This window comes from Quercus robur, chromosome 2 (assembly GCF_932294415.1).
Source record: "Quercus robur chromosome 2, dhQueRobu3.1, whole genome shotgun sequence".
In the NCBI taxonomy this organism is placed as follows: Eukaryota; Viridiplantae; Streptophyta; class Magnoliopsida; order Fagales; family Fagaceae; genus Quercus; species Quercus robur.
This window is the reverse complement of record NC_065535.1, coordinates 20719309-20737782: the sequence shown is the minus strand read 5'-3', so window position 1 is coordinate 20737782 and position 18474 is coordinate 20719309. Positions and strand designations below refer to the sequence as shown.

The 18474-nt window shown below is 33.9% G+C and overlaps 1 protein-coding gene across 1 annotated transcript; it reads left to right on the top strand.

The window, feature by feature from the left end:
• Nucleotides 1-933: 933 nt before the first annotated feature.
• Nucleotides 934-11417, top strand: LOC126712840 (chaperone protein ClpB4, mitochondrial). The gene is given in 11 exon segments (XM_050412330.1): nt 934-1309; nt 2035-2253; nt 2702-2939; nt 3675-3870; nt 4955-5009; nt 6264-6414; nt 6707-7015; nt 8779-9044; nt 9146-10075; nt 10744-11022; nt 11025-11417. Coding segments are annotated over 11 exon segments (2949 nt in total). The 5' UTR covers nt 934-1036; the 3' UTR covers nt 11058-11417.
• The last annotated feature ends 7057 nt before the right edge of the window (nt 11418-18474 follow it).

The window sequence follows — 18474 nt, the reverse complement described above, 5'->3', positions numbered from 1 at the left end:
ACAGAAGGAAAAAAAAGAGAGTAAAAGAGAGGGACCCAATAGCAATATCAATCAATAATTAGACATTCTCCTACATTCTTTACCAACAATAGAAATATAAGTAAAACAAAACAAAACACACGTAATCCCAAATGCTATGATTATGTAAAACCCAACCTAAAAAAAAAAAAAAAAACATTTTAGATGCAGATAAACGCAGACAAACCCACATGAAAAAAAAATCACACAATAAGAAAAACAATTGAAGCTGGTGCAAAGAAAATGTACTTCAAAAGTGGGTTTAGGAGAAGAAAAGCAGACTTGAGAGAACTGGAGAAGGTTATGAATATTAAAGGGCAAAGTGGTTGAGTATATATAATTAGAGTTTAAATTGATAGAAAGAGTGCGGGTTTTGGTGGATGACGAGAATTTGACAGAATGAGAGTGGAGGTACGTGAGAGTGGAGAGGGTGAGTGAGAGTGGAGGCATGAGAGTGGAGAAGGTGTCTGTGACTGTTTAATTTTGAATAAACCCTTTATGAAATCGAGTCTTAGAGACTCGGTTTCCAGGTGGCTTTCATGTGGATAAACCACGTCATTCTCAGAACACAAAAATTGACACTCAAAGAGTCAAGATATAACTCAAGCCTCTAATACTGGAGTTCCAGGTGAATACCACATGGGAAAACACTAAATCAAAACATGATCAGAACATGAAAACCGAGTATTTGAAGCTCGATTTAGAAGTCCTAAATCAAATCTTTTAAACTTGAGATGTTAGTTAAAAATATAATTTTGAAACATTGCCAACTAAGTATATAGTTTGGCAATTGGAGTTAATTCACTTAATTGCCAATTTTGGCCCTTTAATTTTGAGTTACCAAGAATCGGTGGTGGGACCCGTATATGCCAACATGGCTACTAGCAAGTAGTGGATTTAGTACGAAGCAAGAAGAAGGTCCGAAACAATTCCACAACCATCCTTTGCCTCTTCCCCACGCTTTCAAAAACCCAACTCTTCTCTTCTCTTACATTTGAACCAAAAAAAATTGTAAAAAATGGCAAGCAGAAGAGCTTCTTCAAGGCTGAGCAAGTCTCTTATTGGAGCCACAGCCACTGCTGCTAGACTCTCACACTCTCACCCTCGTTCCGTGCGCCCACTCTCTTCATATATCCTTCGCAATTCTCTACCCTCTTCGTCACGGCCTTGTGTATTTGGCGGTGGTGTATCCGACAGCAATGTCGCTTCGGCTAAGTTTCTGGCCAACACTTTCACGCGCCATTTTCACGCTTCCACTCCCTCCTTCTACTCTGCCTCCAACGGGTCTCAGGTTCCAATTCATACAATACTCGACTCCCTTGTTTCATTCATTCACGCATTTATACATACACAAAGCATACAAGCAAAAAACTTTTTATGTGATTCTTGTATTGAAAATTTATGAACACCCTTTTGCGCTTTTTTGTTAGATAATCATATTGGATGAAAATTTATGAAGACCCTTATGTGCATTTTTGTTAGATAATCATATTGGATGATTTGTTTGTGTGTGTGTGGTGTGTATATATTTTGGTTTATTGAATTTAATCATTAAATTATTATTCTAATACTTCTCTCACATGTGAACTCCACATTAATAAGTGGGGGGGCTTAGCCTGTGAGATTTTTAAATTTTAAATGAAAGGTAGGGCGAAGACTGGTTTTGAACTCAAAATCATCTGATTTGATACCATGATAAATCAACAATACTCTCAAAAGCTTAAAGGGTTATGAAATGATGAATTTAATTGTTTTAATTGTTATTCTAACAAAAAAAAGTAATTGATTAATACAATTGTTGAGTTTTGGTCTTATAAAATTTGGTTAATTTATTTATCATTTTAATTTTGATAATGGTGTAGTTTAACCCATTGCTTTGAGATTGTCCTATGGCTTTAGTCTCTTGGTTCAACATATATAGTAGTAGAACGTCCTTCTTTGTCTAGTACAGATTTTAATATGCTTGCTAAGTATGAAACTCTTTATCTTTATCCCTTTTTTAAAATTTAAAATCAGGCTAATCCATCAGAGTTCACTGAGATGGCATGGGAGGGACTTGTTGATGCTGTCAATGCTGCACGGGCTAGCAAACAACAAGTGGTGGAATCTGAGCATTTGATGAAAGCCCTTCTGGAGCAAAAGGATGGGTTAGCCAGGAGAATATTCACCAAGGCAGGACTTGACAACACTTCAGTTCTGCAGGCTACAGATGACTTTATATCTAAGCAACCAAAGGTAGTTGCTTTGATCATGATATAGTATTGGGTAAAATGCAACGACCCAATTTGCCCCCAAGTACAAACTGCACTTAACATTGTTTGTGCTCCTTTCCCCTAAAATTAATTTGCAGTCAAGTTAATTGTCACAATGCAGTCCTACAGTGTTTGTATTGTGGTAATTATATGCACAGGGGAGTTTCTGGGTTGTAAATACTAGATGAACAAAAGATAGAGATAGAGAAGGAAGCAGAAACAGACTTGGAGTAGGAGGGAAACTTTCAAACTGTGTTAAGTGTGTTTTATGCTTAGAGGGCAAATTGGATGTTTTTTGAAAAGTCTGGGTCGTGCCTGACATTAGCCCAAACCTCAAGGGTGGTTTTTGTATTCTACCCTGTAGTATTTGTTATTGCTGGTTTTTCTTTTTTCTTTTTTTCTGGAAATGTGATAATTTTTCTTTGTGGTAGGTCGTGGGTGACACTAGTGGCCCTATTATGGGCTCATATCTTACTATCCTCTTGGACAATTCCCACAAGCATAAGAAAGAAATGGGAGATGATTTTGTGTCAGTGGAGCATCTTGTGTTGGCATTCTATTCTGACAAGAGGTTTGGAAAGAAGTTATTTAGTGACCTCCAGCTCAGTGAGAAGGATTTGAAGGATGCCGTTAGTGCTGTTCGTGGAAGTCAGAGAGTAACTGATCAAAGTACAAATTCAATCTCTTGTAGTTCTAGTTCTGCAGATATTTTAGCATCTTAATGCCATTTTATTCAAAAACAATATGCATGAATTGTACATATAATGGAACAAAATCATGGAAGCTGCAAAAGATAGTCTTTTATTAATTGGTCAATTACACATGCACCCACTAGATTTTGAACTCGTGACCTTATTCTCCACCCATTTTTATGAGAGCAGGAAGTGTCATTTGAGCTAGGGCTGACTAGCAAGCCGCAAAAGATAGTATTCGCTAAATTTATTACCACATATCATGTAAGAATATGAAGTAGTGTGTTAGGTTGCTCCTGCTTTTCATTTTTTGTTATGTAGGACATCTTTTTTTGTCAAATGTGGATATTGGGATCTGTAATTGGATCAAGATTTTGTTGCATTTTTTTAGGAAAGTATTGCATAACACCCTTGTTTTCTAGTTGAGGTACTATGATGCTCGAGTCATAACAAAGCAGCTAATCTTGATATTCTAGTTCTTTTTTAGGATTCCCTGTTAAACTTCTTAAATTGACAACAGTAAGGACAGAGGTTCTTAAGACGTCAGAGAGATATAAGGGGAAAATTGAGATCATCTTGAAACTCTTTTTTGACTTTCTTGTCCAATTTTCCACCTCAAGTTGATCTTTAACAACAATGTAATCCCACCTTCTAGTGCTGCTTTTGTTACTTGTTACCTTTATCTCATACTCCTGTTTCTTGTTGTATGTAGATCCTGAAGGAAAATATGAGGCATTGGAGAAATATGGGAACGACTTGACAGAACTTGCGAGGCGAGGCAAACTTGATCCTGTAATCGGTCGAGATGACGAAATTCGCCGTTGTATACAGATATTATCTAGGAGAACAAAAAATAATCCTGTTATTATTGGTGAACCTGGTGTGGGGAAGACTGCAATTGCTGAAGGGTATGTTTTTTGAAGTGCTATGTGTGTTTCACTTATGGGAATCATGCTTCATCTTAGTTTTGACAAGTACAAGAAAGTTGTGCCTTAGGTGATCTTATGCATTTATGTAAGTATCTGCTGCTATCAGACAGTTTAGTTCTTTTTCAGATCTTTTTAATTCACTCTTTACGATAAACATCAAAGAAATAATGGAAAGAAAAGAACTAATAGCTCTTGGCTATTCTTTTTTTTTTTTTTTTTTCACCTTACTAATTCAACTTATGGTAAAAATCTACTCATATTTGGTACCTTGCAACTTATAGAGTCCACTGCTATTTTATTATGATTTATGCTCTTGCTGCAAATTCAAATCATGAGATATGGTATTACTAAATAATTAAATGGAAATATATAGAAGGATTTGTCAAAAAAAAGAAAAAAGAAAAAGAAAAGGAAATACATAGATGGCTTACTTAATCAAGACCAACTGTGTAGGATAGGAGGATTTTACATTTGAGTCTAGATGAGAGAATTGATGGATTTTTTTTTTGGGTCGGGGGAGTAACTCACTGAAGCTTATGCCACCAGTGTTTGGCTATAGTTTCTTTTCTGCCTTATTGTAATGTATGAATGTGAAGCCTGAAATACTGTTATGGAGAAGACATTTGCTATCAATGCTTTGCTCTATCTTGAACATAAAATTGTTAAGAAAACAAGATAGTTTTAATAGATATGGCCTATATGATGCTTTATGATGATAGCTTAAATTAGGCTTTGGTTTAACCCAACTTTTTATTCATAATATAGAAATTGTAACATGATATCTTTACATTCTTTAAGGAATCATACCAGTTAGGTTTGTGCATTTGAATTTGGTGTTTCAATTTCATCCATTCACTATTTTCCTCTCATGAAATTCTTCTGTTCACTCAGACAGCCATTTTGAAGTGATGGTTATGTTGACCATTTCTTTTAAGCATATGCTAGTATCATCGTAGTTTATTTACTTGTGACATTGAGTGCTGGGCTATAGCGAACTTCCTATGAATAACCTGCATATCCATTAGTCATAAATTTGCACTAATAATTTTAATATCCTTTTCAGATTAGCTCAACGAATTGTACGAGGGGATGTTCCAGAACCACTGTTGAATCGGAAGGTAGTACAGTTCTTTTTTCTAATTCGTTTTTTATTTTTGGGTAAATTTCACCCACCTCCGTTGAGGTTTACAAAATGACACTTTTCCCCAAATGTTTCATGAAATGAAACTCCCCTCAAGGTTTGTTATAAATGCAACTGTGAAGATTTCACTAACAGAATATTCCATTTTAAAAAAAGATTCATAGTAATTTATACATATCTAGGGAGGAGTTATAAATCCACAAACCTGGAGGGGAGTGTCATTTCATCCATAATTTGGGTAAGAATCCTTTAAAAAAAAAAATATATATATATATATATATAAATATATATATATTTATATAATTAGTTTTATGCATTTTGAGAGGGCATGGACTAAACTATTGCATTTATACAAATCTCAAGGGGGAGTGCTATTCAATAAACCTCAAGCGAGGGTGGTGTAATTTACCCTTTATTTTTTATTAAGTTTGGATCCTCTCTACCAAGAGCCTTGTGGCTTAGTGGCACTAGGTTTTGAACCCTTCCCCTCCTCCCACCCCCCTCCCAAAAAAGAAAGAAAGAAAAAAGTAGTTTTTAAATCATCATTCTTTCTTAGGAGTTCATTAACACAATTCTAAGACAACTCCATAGCCATGTTGCTATGGCTTTTTGAGTCCGAACTTTTTTTTTTCTTTAGGTATATCGTGTTTGTAGAGTTTAATTAAGCAATACATGAGATACAATTTGCCTTATCATATATATTTGATGGCTTAGCAGATTTTGAAATCAATAAGTAATAGTTTTACAACATTTAAATGAAATTAAGATTTGCCTTTCCATTGGAATGTAAATCTTCCACAGTACTTTCAGTAGTAGGTATTGGACTTAAAACATCCAATGCTTAACTGAAGAGTTGACTAAAATTCTACTACATATATGATTTTTTTTAATCCAATCAGTGACATCTTAGATCTGGCGTTGATGGAACAGATTCAGTTGAGATTGGAGTTTGATTGACTGAACCTATTGCCTGTTGTATATCTTCATCACAATATGTCATGTTTGTCATCACAATTGATTATGATTATGAATCCAGTTGTGTAGATAATTGTTCTAATCCCAGCAGATGGAACTATTTAGGACATGTTTATATAGCAATTCAAACTAAGCTTTCTGTATTGTTAATTTTTGATAGATTTACCATGACTTTACTTCATTGTTTACTACTAAACTTTTTAATCAGTTAAAATTTGAATTTAAATTTTTTTTTTTTTTCTCTCGTGGTGTACAGTTAATCTCCCTAGATATGGGTTCATTGCTTGCTGGTGCCAAGTTTCGTGGAGACTTTGAGGAAAGGTTGAAAGCTGTCTTGAAGGAGGTCACTGCTTCAAATGGGCAGATTGTCTTATTCATTGATGAGATTCATACTGTTGTTGGTGCAGGTTTGTACCCTTATTCTGTGTTTCCTATGGAGCTAGATTCCTCTCATATAGAATCTGGCATCTTTGTTTTCTTTTTCTGTGGTATATATGTTGCTGCCTAGAGCATGATTGATTTACTATGTGAAAGCGCAAATGACAATCAGTCATTTGCACATGCATATGTGTATGTTCACCAATTTGCACGTATTTAGCTACATGTTAATGTGGCATGTATGCTCAAATTACAATGTAATGCATTATGTACTCTTATGTTGTATCTTATATGGTAGCTTTGTTGATGATATGCCTGTAGGTGCTACAAGTGGTGCAATGGATGCCGGGAACTTGTTGAAACCGATGCTTGGGCGAGGTGAGCTTCGATGTATAGGAGCGACTACATTGAATGAGTACAGAAAATACATTGAGAAGGATCCTGCACTTGAGCGTAGATTTCAACAAGTATTCTGTGATCAACCCTCTGTTGAAGACACAATATCCATTCTTCGTGGATTGCGAGAGCGATATGAGCTGCATCATGGTGTTAAAATATCAGACAGTGCTCTTGTTTCAGCAGCAGTTCTTGCAGATCGATACATCACAGGACGGTTTTTGCCAGATAAAGGTAAATTGTAACTTAAGTGTTTGATATTGGATGTTAATTTCAGTTGAAAAAATAGTTTTATGTTAATTATTTCCTTGCCATGCATTCACTTGCCAATTAATTGAGATGCAGTTTTCTAAATGGATAATAGCATGGTTCATTCCTACTTATCAAAAAAAAAAAAAAAAAAGGTAATGCTACAACCACAAATTATTTTACAACATTTTTACAAAATGTTGATGTGGCCAAACTCTTATTGGTTTTTATCTAGACCCACCATTAATATCACTTTTTCATTTACCAATAATCACTTCCCACCTCAGCAATTTGTAAAATTTTTTGTAAAATAGTTTGTATCTATAGCATTATTCAAAAAAAAAGAAAAAAAAGCATGGTTCATTCCTATTAAAGAGTTCAAAACTTTTTCATGGGCAGAGGCATTGTTCCACTTCTGGATTTGGAATCAGATTTTTTAAAAAAGGTTTTCCCTTGTTTTGTTCTTTTCTTTTTAATAGTTAAAAAAAAAAACTTTACATATCTTTATTTGTGCTCTAATAGCTCTTGCAATGGTGCCCTTTATGGATGGATTTGACCAATCATTGACATTTTTTATGACAAGTGACACATGTTGTCTCTCTTGCTAAGCTATAAGAACTAGGGAGTTCTGGAAAGTCTAATATAGGAACAAATAGCTTTTTGTGTTTTCTATTTTTTCCTCCTTGTAATCCTCTGAGCATGGTATTTTCCAGGGAGATTTGATTCCTTTTAAAATCTTGTTCAAATCAGCAAAAAAAAGAAAAAGAAAAAGAAAAGTGAAGTTTGGTGCTATTAAAATCATAAAGTTTATGCGTCTACTATTTGAAAGAAATTGAAAATGAGACAGATGGAAGCTTATGATGAACTAAACATACAGAGAGAATTAACTATGGAGGAAACGAGACAACTAGTTCATTTTTCTCAATGATCACCATGTATAAGTATGAGTATTTAAATACAAGCTCTAAGACAGTTTGATCCAAACTAATCAAGTCTTTGTTACAACTAATCGAAACAGAATAACTAATACAAAAACGGAATTCAGCTACTGTGACAGAAACAAATCTGTTTTAATGGCTTATAACTGAGACCAGTCTAAATAATAGGTCGTTTAGAGCAAGTCAAGAACAGAGGCTTAAATGCCTTGCAGCTGAGCATGAGATAGTAACTTTGATACGGGAGACACAAGGAGATTTTTATTTTTGCAAGTCAATTGTATTTTTATGTTTTAGGTCCTAGTAGTTTATTAAGCTATTAGTATTTTAATATCTGGAAGCAAAGTTATTTTTGTAATAAGGAAATTAGGGTTCCTTACACCTATTAGAATTAGGGTTTAGTTTTTCCTATATAATGAAATTTATTGTACTTATTTTGGAGATGATTTAGAGATGAATGGAAAGTGGCCTTTTGGTTTCTTTGGTTTGGTGTTGACTCCAACCAACCTTAGGTGCTGACTCCTAGCAGTTTTTCCTCTCTTGGTGCCAACTCCAAGCAATCCTAAGTGCTGACTTCTAGGTACCTATCCTTTATTTTCCTATATAATTTTGTTCTAATTGTCTTGCATCAAACTTCAAAGGCTCAAACGAAAAGGACTTGACTTCAACTCTTTGCACACAACGCCTTGTTTGGAAAAGAGCTACTTGTCGTTTGCTAAGCTTGAGAAACGATTATTGTTTGGCATCATCTTCAACACTATTCTCTTTAATCATTTTCTAATTTAGATTTTTTTTTTTTCCTTTTGCTTTCAGCCATTGATCTTGTTGATGAAGCCGCTGCAAAGCTGAAAATGGAGATCACTTCTAAGCCTACAGAGTTGGATGAAATAGACAGAGCTATTCTGAAGTTGGAGATGGAAAAGCTGTCTCTTAAAAACGATACTGATAAAGCATCCAAAGAAAGGTTAAGCAAACTGGAAAATGATTTATCTTTGCTTAAACAAAAACAGAAAGAATTAACTGAACAGTGGGATCGTGAGAAGGCTCTCATGACAAAGATAAGATCAATAAAACACGAGGTAATTAATAATTATTCACTTGGTGTAAGAATTCTTTGACACGAGAAATATCTTCATATTTTTTAATATTTTTTGATTCATATCTTTTTCAATGTTTGCAGATTGATAGAGTTAACCTAGAGATGGAAGCTGCTGAGCGTGAGTATGACCTAAATCGTGCAGCTGAACTCAAATATGGAACTCTAATGTCCCTTCAACGCCAATTAGAAGAGGCAGAGAAGAATCTTGCTGACTTCCGGAAGTCTGGAAAATCTTTGCTTCGAGAAGAGGTCACTGATCTTGATATCACTGAGATTGTAAGCAAATGGACTGGTATACCCTTATCAAATCTTCAGCAATCAGAGAGAGACAAACTAGTCCATCTGGAACAGGTTCTTCACAAGAGGGTGATTGGTCAAGATCTTGCAGTTAAATCAGTTGCAGATGCTATCCGACGATCAAGGGCAGGGTTGTCTGACCCAAATCGGCCCATAGCAAGTTTCATGTTCATGGGCCCTACTGGTGTTGGGAAAACAGAGCTTGCAAAGGCCTTAGCTGGTTATCTCTTTAACACGGAAAATGCTCTTGTCAGGATTGATATGAGTGAGTACATGGAGAAGCATGCAGTTTCACGCTTAGTTGGAGCCCCTCCTGGTTATGTTGGTTATGAAGAAGGTGGCCAGTTAACTGAGGTGGTTCGTCGAAGGCCTTATTCTGTAGTACTCTTTGATGAAATAGAGAAAGCACATCATGATGTCTTCAACATTTTGTTACAATTGTTGGACGATGGAAGGATAACTGATTCTCAAGGAAGGACTGTTAGTTTCACAAATTGTGTTGTGATAATGACTTCGAACATTGGCTCCCATTATATACTTGAGACTCTTAGTAGCTCACAGGATAGCAAGGAAGCAGTCTACGAAACAATGAAAAAACAAGTTGTTGAATTGGCTAGACAAACTTTCCGTCCAGAATTCATGAATCGAATTGATGAGTATATTGTGTTCCAGCCCCTGGACTCCAATGAAATAAGTAAAATAGTCGAGATACAGGTAAATAATCTTCCCCATAGGGTCATATAAAAATTTGTCGTGTTCTTTTAATGAGGCTTATGCTGATTGTCCTTAAATGCCTTCATTTGCCTACTGCAAGTAAGTGCAAGCCTTGCAGTGTGATGCACTCATTCATGCATAGTTTTTGTTTTCTTTTTCTTTTTCTTTTTGGGCCCTGCCCCTGGGGGAGGGGGGAGGGGGGAGGGAGAGTATAACCAACACCAAATTCTAGGGAGAGGATCCTACTAGTTGATTGTGGTCTTATTGTTAAATACTAGTCACTGATTTTCATGACTATCTAGAGGAAGCATGAGACCATGCTGCTACATTTAGGACAATTGTTCACATATAATCTCATGCTGTTTGAGTGACACATCCAAAACTTCAATTCCCTTATAGGGATTCCAAAAGGTAGGGTCAGACTGAAATAGTGTTAGTCTTTTATAACTTTCCTGAACATATCTAATTTAACCCAGGCCTGTTTTAATGTATATATTTTTGTACATTGACTCTTGCTTTTATTACAGCAATCTGAAGTATGATCTTTCTGTCTTCTTAATTTTTTTTTTTTAAGAGTTTATTTATTGCTAATGCAATCCCACAGTTAGAAAATTCTTTTTTCCATCGTCATAAAAATTACATTTTTAACACATTTTTTCCCTTTTCAGTTGAATCGGTTAAAAGACAGGCTCAAACAGAAGAATATTGATCTTCATTACACTAAGGAAGCTGTTGAGCTTCTTGGGATGTTGGGCTTTGACCCGAACTTTGGAGCGAGGCCAGTGAAGAGGGTAATACAGCAGTTGGTTGAGAATGAAATTGCAATGGGAGTTTTGAGAGGAGACTTTAAAGAGGATGACTCAGTTATTGTTGATGCACCTCCGTCAGCCAAAAACATTCCTCCCGAAAACAGATTGCGGATAAAGAAACTGGAGAACTGGAGAGCTGCCGTGTGATGGATTCCATGGTTGCTAATGACTGAGTTTGCATTTTTGAGTCGTAAATATGGTAAATAGAAAGTTAAGTTTGAGTTCTGCCAATTTTCTGGTATGCTGGCCAAGGCATCAGAGTTTATGCTTGATTTTTAGTTAGTTAAGTTGGGTAGCTACTAGAACTTATTTTCTTTGGTACATGGAAACGTTGTCTTTGAACCTTTCCTTGAAAACTCTGGGCAACACAAAAGTTTTTGCAAAATCACTTGGAAGAAGAACCTGAAGCACCTAAAAGTGTACTTGTACTCTCTTATAGTCTGGGTTTTAAATTTTGCTTTGAAAATCTTTGTACGCTCTCTCTCTCATATATTAGTGAATAAATATAAATACTGATAAATAATAGGAGAAAATGCAAATTGCACTCTTTAGGTTTGGGTGGTCCCAAAATTTAATTTTTGTCATTTAGTCCTTAATACTTCAAAATATTTGTTGTCAAATGTGACCCTTATGACTACTCCTGTTAAAAATTTTCCGTAAATTCATCACAAAACAATGTAGTTTTTGTGGATTTTTTTTAAATTACAAATTTTAATATTAAAAAAAAAGCTAGTCAAATCTTTTTCTTTCTTTAATATGTGGAAAAAATAAACCGTTCTTGTTTTATTTCAAGATTGGTACAAAAGAAAATGAATCTATGAACTTTGAGCTCGTTCTTCAATTTGGCATGTTGATAGTGATGCTATTGGCAATGAAGCTTATCATAGTGGTGAGTAAGTTGGGTCTAATAAAAGGAAAGCTGAGTCTGATGACGAAAGTGGATATTATTCCAGTGATGGTTAGGCTTATCAAGGTGGTAAGATGAAGTATGTGTACTAGAGAGAAATTTAATCTACTAGAGGCAATGAAGATGAATGTGAACAGAAACTACATGTGAGGAATGAAGTGAAGTTGAGGATGCCCAATAATGGAAAGCACATCTATTTGGCAAAAAGATTATAATATTCTGAAGATTGTGGATTCCATTTTGGGGAGGAAGGGAGAAGATCATTTGGAAGAATTGGTTTGTTCTAGAGACGAGGCTTGCAAAGATAAATGATTTTAGACCAAACCCAACTTAGAAGCGTAACAATTTTAAATCAGCCCAGGAAATTGTTTTATTCGTTCTTTGGGTTATATATATTTTGCTTCAAAATTAGGGTTTGATAATCATTGCAACTTTGTGAACGTAGCCTAATTTTTGTTTCATGTAATTGTTTTATGCTTGTTTTTTTCTTTTTTTCTTTTTTTGGTTCTCGCATATACTGGGAATTAGAATCATATATGTCTCTCCCTTGAAGTTTACTTTGAAATAGATGAACTTTAAGGAGAAAAATAGTGGATCGTTTTACCATTTGTTAATATGGGTGAGATTAAGGAGTGAGCTTGTTGTTAAGCTCTTCACTGACACCATGGAGTTGCACTTGGTGTGTGCGCGCGCGAGAGAGAGATAACCAAGTAAAGATTATAGACTTAATTGAAAAAGTGGCAGAAGGGCGGTAAAGTGTTACGCGAGTTTTAGTTTAGGGGGGCGATCATGCATTCTTATAGTTAAGGGGTAAGTTTAAAATGAGATATAATTTATGGTAGAAAAGTGTAATTTCTCCTTTAAAATTAAAATATGAAAAAAAAAAATTACATATTTACATATTTTGGAAGGATTAAAATCAACTTTTAATGGAAGCAAACAAAAATATTAAATTGACAATTAATGTAAACTTTAAGGATTGAAATTACAAATGAAATATAACAATTCACCACACAAGTATAAGTGCTTATGGGGTGTGGGGGGCAAGGGCCGGGGTTTAAGTTTTCAGGAGAAAGTTTCACACACATATACACTTAGATTAAGCTTAAATAGAAATTTTATCTTGTATAAAAAAAGAAAAGAAAAAAAAGAATGTGATTTGCATTTTAGGCTAATTAGTAATTAAAAACACAACAACATCAATTCTCTTAACGGAGAAAAACAAATTTATGATTTCTGTCTTTGTTATCTTTACTTTTACTACATTGTTAGCTTTAATTGAATATAAGTGATGTTGGATCGGAACTCTTAATTTATAAAGAAAGAGAGAGAAAATATAATATATATATATGTGTGTGTGTGTGGGGGCCGGTTAATCAATAAATTATTAAAATCATGTTAATTAGGCCTGTGGCCCATCCGAGGATGTAAAATTGTTCGAGGAGGCCCATATCAGGTTATAAGGGTAACTAAACGAAAGGAAGAGTAGATATCATGTGAGGTGAGTTCAGTATTCGTCCGAGGACAAAATCCTTCTCGGCAATATGAGTCCGAGGACGACTTGCACGCCACATTATTACAAATACACTTCGGAGCTACGTTACCACTAAAAGTGGGACATGGACCAAGGATAAGAAAGAAAAGGTAAACAAATATCTTTAACAACAGCTGCCTCCGCATTAATTGCCTCTCAACCAACTCTCTGACCGCATTAATGTGGAGGTGATACCTGAACAGTGATGAGGCAGCCTTATAGCTACTGGTTGGAGGTTCCAGAAGGTGTTAGATGGGATAGGAAGGGATCCCCCGAATCCAACCTACACGTGTGTCGTGAAGATGACACCAAGAGGGCAATATATAACATGGAAGAATGCATTGAGAAAAAGGAATCGGAACTTCTAAACAGAGGGTACTTAGAAGAAAACCTTATGAACTAAAGAACTGAACTTGTTTCAAGGAGAAATTGATCGTTGTATCAGTGCTAATCCATCTATAAACGTGAGGTTTAATCGTTTTTCTTTTAGAGTTAACCTAGTTCTTTGACATCCATGCTCTACAAATTTTATTGTTTGGGCCTTTAACGTTCGAACCCAATACTCCTTGGGGATCGTTACAAATTGAGTCCTTACAATATGTATATATAAACATATGTTTATAATTTGTCACATGACAAAATAATAATAAATGTTTATACATTATAAATTTTTTTTAAAAATACCGTTAAATAAATGTTTATTATTTGTTTTTGGATAACATGAAAACATTATTGGTGGCAAATTTTAAAAAAGTAATCTACTATAATAAGAATGACAAAAATAACATATTCATTAATTAATTAAATTTAAAAATAACTCCTAAAACTCATATCCCCCATGTAAAAACAATCTTCATAAAAAAATCACCCTAAAAATAAAAATTTTACCGATTACATTTTTTAAAAACATTTTTAAGGAAGAAAAAGGGAAAATAGTTATATGAATTTAAGGCCAATTTTATCGTAAATTTAAGAGTATTTATAATGACTTATGTCACAATAACATGTATTTTTAGAAAGTAATAATAATTTATAAGAACATTCTTCCTCAAATTTTGGATCCTCTATATATATATATAGAGAGAGAGAGAGAGAGAGGTCATAATTATTTTTCTACTTAATTCTATCTGAGTTGTTCTCAAAGGATTCAAGAAACCCAAAAAACTTGTTTATTATTACAGGCAAAGGTATTTTGATACCAAAAAAAAAAAAAAAAAATTGAAGATCCGTCTACCCCTTTTATGTTTTTCATGAAAGTTAAAAAATCACTGTAAATTTTAACTAATAACAACTTTTATATATATATATATATATATATATGTGTGTGTGTAAATTTTAACTAATGACCCCTTTTATCATTGTAAATGACTATTACACCATATTCTTTCCACTTATTAGTCTTAGTATTAAATCAGTATTATATCATACATAGCTTATTATGTCAAACCATACTGAAGGTACATGATCCCAAATTTTTTTTTTTTTTTTTTTTTTTTTATGTAAATGACTAATGCATCATATAAACGATGGAATGGAACTCTTAGTCAATAAAGAATTAAAATATGTCTAAAAATATGTTTATAATGTTTCGCTTAGCAAAATTTAAAAAAAAAAAAAGTTTATACATTTTTTTTAATAAGTGTTAAACACATCTTTGTAGATTTGTTTTTGGATATATTGACACATTAATGGAAGCGAATTTTTAAAAGTAAACTTATTATATTAAGTACTATTATATGAATGACAAAAATAACATATTCATTAATTAATTCAATTGAAAAATAACTCTTAAAACTCATATTCCAATCACTTTAAAAATAAAAATTCACCTAATATATTTTTAAACGTTTTTTTTTTAAAAGAGAGTTTCAACTTATAGCGTCCACTTCTGATAATAGTTTTTGATGATCAAACCAAGACACCAATAAGTTTTTGATGTAGGCGGTGATTAAACCTCAAATCTCTTATTCAACTATCAAAGACTTTACCAGTTGAACTAACTGAAACCTACCATTTTTAAACGTTTTTAAGAAAGAGAAAAAGGAACAATCATATGAATTTAATGTCATTATCATAAATTTAAGAATATATAATAACTCATGTCACAACCTGTATTTTTAGAAACATTATATGTTACTTTTTTATATATAGATTTTTTTTTTTTCGTTGAGTATCTTATATATAGAGAATAGTAAGCCAAAAGTATCGAGATATTATTATAAATGTTCTTCTAGTGAACTCTACTTGAGATTTGATATGTCAAGGGATCTGTTAAATAAACCGTAGAGTTTACTTATGAATAATTTGTTTGCAAAGGGGGCAGTCTTAGCCCTCCGATGTTTAAGGACCTTAATGACACCGACCAAAACCAACAACTATACTTTGGTCATATATATATAAAAGTTAGCTTCCAAAACAATATCAATTGGCATGAGTTTCCCCCACCATTCACTTGATGTCTTTGGATCGATTGGCAAGTTTATGGAAAATAAAAAGTCCAACTGACCCATAAACACTTCTAATTTAAGCTAAATAAATCTTTGACAAATCCCAAGTTATCTTAAGATTCTCTTCCATTTATATCCTCCAATTTTTTAGCCAGATGTGAGATATGTATCATTTATTTGATTTTTTGTGGTTTACATGCATTTTTTTTTTTAAGACCATTAGATTTTTTTTATTTTATAAATTCCACGTCTCTTATATCTAATTTGAACATCCTTCGTCTTGTCAATATTTAGCTCACCTTGAACATTGATTTTTTCAATTTTATAATTTTGCACGCAATCAAACACATGTATTTGTATAAATAATTTAGGTAAAAACTTAACCAATCTAGGTCCTAATAAGTCACTTTGTCAGTAAGCAAGCATCTCAATTCTCAGCTAACTAATGTACATGGATGTCGGTGCCATCACTTGTTTGCCAATGAAGTTTCTACTTTCTAGGTGAATGTACGTTGTGCTATGGAGTATACTACAGACCAAGATCTAAACCTACCTTCGTCATGTTTGAAGTGATTTATTATGTATGTGGGAGAATCACCCACGTTGCTTCAAAATAATATATCAATTTCTTCAGCGAGTTGCTTCAAATACATCTAACATCTTCAAGGTATTTGTGCACGTGCTTGTGCATTGACCACCCAGGGATAGACATGTGTTCCTATTTTTTAATTTAGGGAAAAACCATAATTTGACAATGTTTTTTTCTGTTTCATTATTTTAGTGAAAAACCATACTTTGACAATGCATTTTTCTGTTTCATTCAAATTGGCAGGCAGGCAAGCTTGAAAAGTGAGAGGATAGAAAATAAAGGGAGGATGGAAATGTGGGAGGACAGAAAAGTTTTTAGTTTTCCTCATTTGTGTTTGGTTGAGAGGGTGGAAAAGTGGAGGGATGAAAAACTTTTTGGTTTGGTTGAAAATAAGGTTTGTATAAATTTACCATCATGTCTCTTTTAAATAAAACAAAAAGTAATACATTATACTTTTTAAAAAAAAATTATGTATAGATGAAAGTGGACATTTCAAAAAATAGCATAAGAAATCATCCAAAAGTGTTTTCTTAAAAAAATAATTAATTTTTTTTTTTAAAGAAGGAAACGAAGAAGAACCCACCACGTTCTGACAAAACCAAAGAAAGAAAAAAGAATAAAAACAAAAACAAAAAGATATGTTGCAAAAAAAAAGAGCCAGGAACGTTAAAAGAAGTGGGGCAGTTTTGTCTAAATATTTTTTCCATTTTCACTCCAATTTTCTCTCCAATTTGGAGAGATTGTATTTTGAAGGGAGAGGAGAGAACTTGTGGGCCCCACCACTTTTCTCTCCCCCTTCCCCTCTCAAACAAACACCCTTCCCGCTCATTTTCTCTCCTATTTTCCTTTTCTTTTTTTCTTTTTTCATCCTTCCTAAAATCCACCCAACCAAACATATCCTTAGATTGTTTGGCCACGAGTCTGGCAAGCTTGGTCTTTTAAATTAGTTGGCCATGAATCTTGTATCTCAACTAGTTGGCATCTCTTGATATTTCCAATGGAAATATTCAAAATTCAAATCTAAGAGGTGCATGATTGTAAGTTACAAATAATAGGAGATGTACAAAATTTGACCAAGAGTTTTATAGCTCATTTCGTTGCCTTCTAGTATTTCTAATAGAAACATTTGAGTCTTATACGTCAACTACTTGGCTAAGAGTCTTGTGTTCGGTTCATTTAAGATTGAAGCTCACCCAGCTGCCACCATAACTCTCATCACTTCCCTTTTTCTCTCAAATCCTTCGAATCTTAAATGATCTTATATATAATTACAAAATCCTGTAATATGTAACTACGTCACCAGTACACACTCATACAAAGTTATTGTGCATACCTACTATCGTTGAAATTCTAGTCCATATTACAAGCAGAGTACAAAATCAAGCGCCATCAGTGGCTACACGGTCCAACTCAACTTCAAAAGTGGACCACAATGGACAATTATGAAGCTAGATGAATTGTGTTCTGATCTACCCACATCCACGACCATACTTGGTAATAAAGTATATCAATAATTTGATTGAGAATTGCAAGTAAATGCTTCCAGTAATTCTTATTGCCATTGAGAGAAATAAAGAGTAAACACGGTGCAAAACAGAGTGCTCATAATTAGTACAGAACATAGTACAATCCCATGGAGTAGCCTCTCTTACAAGTTACAACATCTCTCCAACAATAATATTATGAGTTCATAACCACATCCTAGCCCATGGTGCATGTCCTCGATACGTATTAGATTAATGTCCATCTGTTTATTGCACCCATTAACAACTACATTGTATCTTAAATCCTTTGCTGGGGGTCATCTGTAAATCATACATTTAGAGAAACTAACTTTGTTGCCCTTAATATAGCTAAATGGACCATTTTGTGTAACTATGTGGCCCGGGTAGAATATCCATCTCATCCATCCCTGATTTTTGCCTACATAATCATTTGAGAAATGGAAGTTGCTCTCTTTCTTTTGAAATTTGCCATTTCGTTTTTCTTTAATGAAATGCATTATTAAAAAATAAATAAGATGTGAGATCCCTATACTATAGGAGTTGCAACCAAAATTAAAAACCCAAGGTTGGAAGTGACTGTGATTTTGCATTCTTCTACACCAAGAGTC